This window comes from Rhagoletis pomonella, unplaced genomic scaffold, assembly GCF_013731165.1.
Source record: "Rhagoletis pomonella isolate Grant_MI unplaced genomic scaffold, Rhpom_1.0 Rhpom_scaffold_00011, whole genome shotgun sequence".
Classification (NCBI taxonomy): domain Eukaryota; kingdom Metazoa; phylum Arthropoda; class Insecta; order Diptera; family Tephritidae; genus Rhagoletis; species Rhagoletis pomonella.
The window spans coordinates 12286922-12295095 of record NW_023458565.1 but is presented as its reverse complement, the minus strand read 5'-3'; the positions used below and the strand labels follow the sequence as shown (position 1 = coordinate 12295095).

Sequence of the window (8174 nt, the reverse complement as noted above, 5' to 3'; positions counted from 1 at the left end):
CGCAAAAGATCTCCACACAGCTTGCAAATCCAACGTCCGCTCGTATTGCTCACCAATTTTCGAAGGGTTTGAAGGAGCATACAAACGATACATTTTTTCAGACAGCCAAGTATTTAGCACTTATTGGCATCAACAATAACAAATTCTAAGCTAGTCAGCAATAGGAATGGGTAAATTCGATATTCGAAGCATCGAGATTCGAATTCTAATCGAATTTTAGCTCCAAAATGGCGAATTTTTGAAATCGAAATTTTTGGATGAATCGAATTTTCCAGAAAAAATCTAATTTCGTTATTATTTACAAGAAAGCAACTATTCTTTCTGACTAAATTTGGCATAACTGTATGTGGTACCACATTTGCCTGAGGGATGCACGGTTTTGCGAAAGTAATTTCAGTGAAAAATTATTTTTTTCTGGCAGTTTCCATATTAAAATCAAGTAAAAAAATAATTTTTCACTTAAATTGCTTTCGTGAAACTGATTATAAGTATTAACTCACAGTGAAATGTATTTACTGATTCAAATAGCTACACATTTCAGTTATATAAATAAATTCATAAAAAATAAATAAGATTTCAGATGCTCTAAACACTGTATATAATATTACGTTCAAATTCGCTGCCGAAAAGATGAAAGCTATTTTATTTTGCGATATGTTCATTTAAATTTAATTTGATATTTTAAACAATAACAAAGCCTTTTTAATCATGTTTTGTTTGTGGAAGCCCTCTTAAAAATATTTTCGAAACAAACCTTTCTCCAACCTGCTCCGTTTGTCATCCATATTGATGAAAGCCTCTTAGATGGGTGGCATCCCTTTTTTCAATATTTTCAACATAAAGAGTTCTGAAACATCTTTTGACATAACTTTTGAAGAACTGTTATTTGACTTTCAAACAGGTGGAAACCCTCTTTAAAATGTTTTCAAAATAATTTAATACTTAATTTAATTTATTAATGAAATTTAATAAAACTTTTTAAATAGGTTACAATTCTATTAAAAATATTTTCGTAATAATGCAGAATTGAACTTTTTAAGCAGGTGACTTTAAATTTCTAGACTGGTGGCAATGTTCGCCAAAAATGTTTCTTAAAACCTCTCTCGCTTGATACCCATGTTAAAAGATTTTATCTAACTTGCTATTTACATTTACTTTAACTTTTTGAACAGGTGGCAACCTTCTTAAAAAAATATTTTCAAAATAAAGCTTTCCTCCGCCTTCTCATTGGGCTCCCAAAATATTTCATTTAACTTGTTAACTAAATTGATTTTGAATTTTTAAACATGTGGCAACCGCCTTTAAAATATTTTGGAAATAAAGCTTTCTGAAATCTCTTTCCTTTTTCCTTTAACTTCTTATTTAAATTGAATTTAACTTTTTGAATAGGTGGCAACCCTCTAAAATAATATTTTTGAAATAAATCACTTTCCCTTGACGATCACATTGTTGCGATATCGTATTTAGCTTATTAGTTGACTTAAATTTTTTTAACAGGAGGCGACCCCTTTAAAAAATATTTTCGAAATAAATAGTTTTGTAACCCGTTTTGTTTGACACCGACATTGTTGTAATATTTCATTTAACTTATTAACTAATTAATTTAAAATTTTGAAAAAGGTGGCAACTCTTCAAAAAGTATCACATTCGTAATATTATTGGATAAAAGTAATTAATTACTGGTCATAAGGGGCATTCGAAAATAGACATCCTGGGGAAAATGTAAATGGTTTCTTTGGTTGTTTTTATTTTTATTTATTTTTGTTGAAAACGCAAAGACTGCCGCAATCGATTTTTGACAATGAATTTGGCTGCCTGGTTTTATATTCTTCGACGGCAACTAAACCCTTTTTCTTAAAACCTAATATTTTTTTTTAGTTTAATCGAAAAATGCGATGTATAGTCCGGTCAAATTAGACCAAAAATAGGAGTGAAGTTACAAACATTCCCACCCATCTGAAAATTGGTAGGATTGTTCAAAACACCATCATAAATGAAATCAAGAAAGTCCTCATCGATGCGATACCTGGAAAAAAAGTTACTCGGGGTCAAAGATCACAAAAACGGGGTTTCGTGAATTTCAGCAAAACGGTAGGTTAGGTTAGGTTAGGTAGGCGGGCTGCCTCCGCATGTGGAGGCACACTTGGACTCGACTGAGCTGTCCGTTGTGATGCCCTCAGAGGGGGAGTGAAAAGGGATGCAGGGAGGGTAGGGGAAAGAGGGAGGAAGCTATGGGAGAAAGACGACACCTATGGCTTTTTGCCGGAGAAACGCTCCGTGCTCGCAACGAAGCTCTTCAGTCGACTGATATCCACTCCCGATAGCTCATCGGGAGTGTGAAAAAAGTGCGACCCAAGGTGTTTAAACCTTATACTATGTCTCCATTGTGAGATTTAATGAAGATTTAGCCCTCTGACGAGATTTGACGTTAAATCTTTTGAGATTTATCATATAAAATTAAATCTCGAAAGGCAGTAGATTTAAGTTAAATCTTCGTCAAATCTTCAATAATATTGATCAATAAGTACAATTTGTTGGATGTGGCAACCACAAATTCACATGCCATAAGTCAAATGACATTTGTGTTTTCAATATACAGTTGAGGACATTGAAATCTAGCCTATCATAAAAACATGAATTTTCGTATTTTTAGGGATTTTTATATTTTTTTGTTAGTTTGGGAGGAAAATTAGTAATAAATATTTACATAACTTTGGTTGTAATAAATTAAGAAAATATTATTTTATTTTTTATTCTCCGCTTTCTATAAGTCATTTACGCGCTGCGGCAAAAAATTTATAAATTTCGGTAATGGTTCTGCTTCGATAACATTGCACCGAACATCCTCTAGAACTCAGTTCGTATTCATGATATGCCAAAGGCCCACGATTGGATTTTCGGTTCCCTCCTATGAATAAGAGGGTTCTACAAAAATTTTTCTTTCCGCAAATGTTTTTTACCGTTTTGATAATTTTTCTTAAATTCGGGAAAATGATTCGGAATATGGTACCATTCTTTACACTTTCCAAACTATATATTATACATACAAATTTACCACGAATAAGAAGCCAATAATATTCAGAATTCATATAATGAAATTACGCTTGGTACCTTCCTTTTATCTGTCTGTATATCAATGTCCGCAACTGTATTTGTAAAATCATACATAAGCAAACGTCAAATATTTAAAAATGTGAACGTCAAACATATCTCGTAATGGTAATGGAGACGGTTGTGATTTAGCAACTGGATTTATTAAATCTTAATGGATAAATCTCTCAATGGAGACATAGTATTAGGCTCGCAAAGGCGGGGCACCAGAGCAGCAGATGTTGAGATGATTCTACCTCATAAGCAAAACGGTAAGTTAATCATAAAATTAGTTTAGACAAAAATTGTATACCAGATAATTACCTATAACAAATGTCTAAATACTTTTTGTCCTAAGAGCCACCGTTTCCGAGATATAACGATTCAAAAAGTTGGAAGTTCGGGTGTACGTGGCGTATGAGTAACAAGCTTTATTCAGTTGATACCTAACTTGTTTAATTTGGATAAGCGGTTTGATTATTAACCAGAAAGGACTTTTATTTTCGACTTAAAAATATCTGGCCAAGTTTAGCTGTTGAAAAAAAGTAACTATTTTTTACGGTCCCTGATATAAAAAGCCCTTACCTAATTTTCTTTCGAAATTCAGCCCTGTCCAAAAGTCAGTAGATTACTCACGAAATACTTACTTGAATTTAAAATCAACTGCTATAGCAAAAAACTCGTTTCTGTGTTTACAAAAAATGTTTAATTATAAATCGCAGCAACTTTAGTTTTTATAAAGTTTTAGAACTACTATGTGAAAAAACAAAAATGTTAGATAGGCCATTTCTATTTTAAGGTAACGGATATGTATAGATATACATATGGAGGTAGAAAAAGAGTTGTGCCTATGAAAGCCACACCCGCCCCTAACATTTACTGGAAATTATTTATTTAGTATTAAATTCATATTTTTTAAATAATGATAATGATATGACTACACATAAAGTCTCGGTAACAATTTTCAATGCGAATTCCTTTTTTGTGGATTTTTTGAAGATATTTTACTACTTTCAATGGAAATCGATCCATTTCATTTTCCTATTCTTGTAACATTTTTAATAACATAGCCGTATTTGTTTCATTCTGGACTTTTATTTTAATGCAATGCTCATTCTAGACCTCTTTCACTTCGGGTTAGGTTAGGTAAAGGATATGAGGATCACGCTATTACGTGGAAAAATGTTGGATGGCTTTTATTATTGCGGGTGTTAAGGGGTGAAGCCGAGCTAGGAATTTAAAACATTAAGGGCTGGCTGACATTTGATTGGCTGATCTTAGTTTAAACCAGCCAGATCGGGCGTTCTTTGTACTTACGTTTGCTCCTCATAAGCATTGATGGGTGGACGGTCGTTGAGTGTGTCATCCGAAGCCTTGCGCGGCATGAATAAGGTATCCTGTAAGTGTTTAAAATAAAGTGCATTAATAAAGTTGGCATGAATTTCAAATGAAATTAATTATTTTTAAAATAAAATTTAATTGAAATAAGAAATTATCAAAATAAAATAAATAAAGTAGAATAGTTAGGAAATGATATCAAATTAAACTAAACATAAAACATGTAAATCGCATTACATTTGCAAAACAATGAACAAGTAAATTTGAGGCGTAGGAATAAAATCATATGAGTTAATCATTTCTTCAAATATGTGTATGTATGTAGATAAAACAAATTTCTTAATGAATAAAAAATAGAAGAATCAAAAAATACAAATTCACCCGTCTCCATTGTTATCGATGAGCTGTCGAAAATACGTGATAATAAAAAAAATTTATCGCTAATTAATTTGCGCCAAAGTTAAGGTCTTAATATCATTTGTGCAAACGATCGAAGAAAGTACATACACCACGTAGACGGCGGGTATTTGGAAAGAAAATATATTTAGGTAGTTAAATACATATGTACACATACATAGCTATTCAAATGTAGTATGTACATAGTACATATCGTCATTTAAATTAGAAAACCGCGTATGTGAGGTTGCATAAATTATTTTCTGGAGAGTAAAAACACTCATAATTCAAAATAGTTCTCTTTTTTATAAAGCAATCGCATTTCTGCCTAGCATATTTCAGGACGAATAGATTAGCATTGAGCCAAGAGCTTGTGTGAGCAAATTTAATTTTTGGTAACAAATGTCAATTACGCAGTTTTGTACTTTTAACGACGATATGTATGTATGCATACTATGGTGCATCACTCTCCATAGAAAAAAGTTTGTACTGATATACCATCGGAATTATGAAATCTGATAGATATATTTTACGACTTCCGCCGAAATATTTCAGTGAAATATTACAATTTACGCGAGTTGGGCCTTCAAAATAAATACAATTAGTTGTAAAAAATATTTTTTCCAAAAAATCACCTCAGGTGATAGAAAAGTTTAAACTTGGAAAATTTGCTCGCGTAAATCTTAATATTTTTTCCGAAATAGTTTAGCGGAAATCTTAAAATATAACACATTTTATGATTCCAGTGGAAAAACCGCATTATTATTTTTTATTTTTTTTTGTGAGGTACTCTAATGAACATATGTAGTAAGCGTGTATGTACAAATAGAGTGCAAAGAAATATGTCTACGAAAAATGTAAATATTTATCATTTAACAAATGTTTTATCAAAGTTTTGTTTTTGTCTTTTCCTTTGTGCATACTTCTTTCAGATAGGCAACCGCTTAATTGTTAGTAATTACCAAAATGTTTTCATAAAAAAATTCTTAACAAATGACGTCACTAATAATTTTAAAAATGGCATAGTTGTTCATAGTTCATGTTCATAGTTGTTATCATAGTGTTATCACACGATATACATAAATATTTTGTGGTCAAAGTACAAGTCTCTCTTTTAAAAAAGTTAACTAAATAAATAAGTATTGGACAAGAATTAATTTTTGTCGCATCCAACAAAGGCTTGCAGAGTACCTAGTAACGATGAAATCGATAAGTTAAAAATAATTTTTGCGTTTGAGCGAAACTGGCGTAAATCGGCAGTTTTTTGGAACAAACATATGGCACCCTTTGGCGTCGTTTCGCACAAACGCACAGCAAAGCAACAAAACAAACGCTAATTTTTGCTGTTCGCATTTTCGCATCAAAGAGTGAACTCTAGTAGTGTTTCGAAAAACGGTTTTATTTACATACATACATATATTTCTAGTCATACTCACATTGCTGTCTCGATCGCTGACCATGGGCATTACAAGCGCTAGCAGATAACACATTAAACCGAAATTGATAAGCCATAATACGAATCCTTTTAGTGAGATAATCATCAAAGATACAGCAGCTACTGCCGCAGCCACTAACTGAGCTGCTTGTGCATTAACTTCGCCCGCATTTATCGTAGACAAATTGTAATTATAAGCGGCAAGATTGAATTTACTATAATCAATGCCAAATATTATGCCCAAGCCTAGATCCATCAAGTTGATGCAGAAAATTGTTACGAGCCAGGCGCTTATGACGTGACCACTAGACTTGACGTTGTCTTTTCTCACAACTGAAATAACATAAATATTTATATTTTAATTGTATTATGGTGAACTGTTATTATTACAGACATATCTTAGAATAGGCACTTACATATCAACAGCAGCAGCGATGTAATAAACCAACACACCGCCACGCCCAGGTAAACACAATCCCAAATCAGCACATCTTCTGGTGTTAGTATTGTCTCAACTGATTTGATAATTGTTGTATCGAATTGTTGATAGTCGGCAGGTATGCAGTCGCCTTTGAAGTATAGCGTGTAAAAGGCATATTGTATTACCGATCCAAATGAAAATATCGGATTAACCGGCATATTGCAGGTGTATGCCAAAATTCCCATAATTGTGAGGCCAATCCATATTAGCGACTGGAACTGTAAAGAGAGGGCATGTGAGAACGTATGTATGTAAGTTGAGAAAATCGTGCATAACGGGCATAATGATGGGAATAATGAGTCCTACTTTGTGTTGTCTTAGGTTTAAAAAAAATTAATGTCGCTCCTTATTAGACAGCAGCCACGGCATGAGCTAGAAATTAAGACCCAAGCTGGGACCCAAATTTATGCTACAAACTATATATGTACGTATATTAGCTTTAGAATTAACTCATTGCATAGACAGACGGCAACGTGAATCTGCATTAACGGCAAAGTTGATCTCATCTAAATTGTACCCTGACAGATGACAGTAATGCGGATTAAGCGATCCGCGGGGTCGTCGGATCGAATCCTACGCCAGTAATTTTTTATCCTACTAATAATAGGTTCGTTCGCGTAGCTGTTAATTGTTCATGTTTAACCAAAACTTACAAGTTTTTGCGTTCGCGTACGCAAAAATTTTGCAAAGTAGAGGAAATTGAGAGAGCAAAGTGACATTTCATTTTGAGGGGAAGCTGTTGGTTTCTGCTGGAAAAATTTTTGCCAACAGCAATTTGCCAACAGGAAAACAGCTGATCAAAAACAGCTGGTTGGCATTTACGCAAATCACAAAATTGAATTTGATGGTTTGGAAGTTAAAAATTACAAAATGCGACTATTTAAACTTGTAAGAAATAAGTAGTTATTTGTTTAATCAATAAACTGTGTCAGTATAACACTTTGTGATAACTTTTCGTACGTTTTAAATTTTACACTTTTGAATGTAAACAAAAATTATATCAGCTGTTCGTCTAACTTGCAAGTTTCTGCAAATTTTCTGTTCGCGTACTATTTTGGATATTTCTCTCTTGTGAGCGAACAGATGACATTTCGCTGGAATTTGGCAGTTGGTTGGTTTCTGCTGGAGATTTTAAACGAACGAACCTATTATAAATGTGAAAGTTTGTGAGTGAGTGTGTATGTTTGTAGCTCTTTCATGCTAGAATGGCTGGACGTATTTCAATAAAATTTGGCACACATATACGCTATGATGACCTTGATTAACATATAGGATATTTTTTGAAGGGGGTTGCCACTTTTTTCAAAAGTTAAAACCAACTGTTTATCAAAGTTAGATAAATTGTTACAACTATGTAGGTGTCAAACAAAAGCAGTTTAAAAACCATTTATCTTATTATTTTTTAAGAGTGTTTCCACCTTTTTATATACATAA

General features: G+C 32.8%; 1 protein-coding gene across 3 annotated transcripts in view; it reads right to left on the bottom strand.

Moving 5' to 3' along the window:
- The window catches only part of LOC118746629, a 15708-nt gene that overhangs the window by 1038 nt on the left and 6496 nt on the right, over positions 1-8174 (bottom strand). For all 3 annotated transcript variants that reach the window (XM_036480481.1, XM_036480480.1, XM_036480482.1), the window contains 3 exons: positions 6676-6958; positions 6261-6592; positions 4408-4487 (listed from right to left, as the gene is read on the bottom strand). In XM_036480481.1, coding sequence (XP_036336374.1) covers positions 4408-4487; positions 6261-6592; positions 6676-6958 — 695 coding nt within the window. The remainder of the gene's footprint in view (positions 1-4407; positions 4488-6260; positions 6593-6675; positions 6959-8174) is intronic.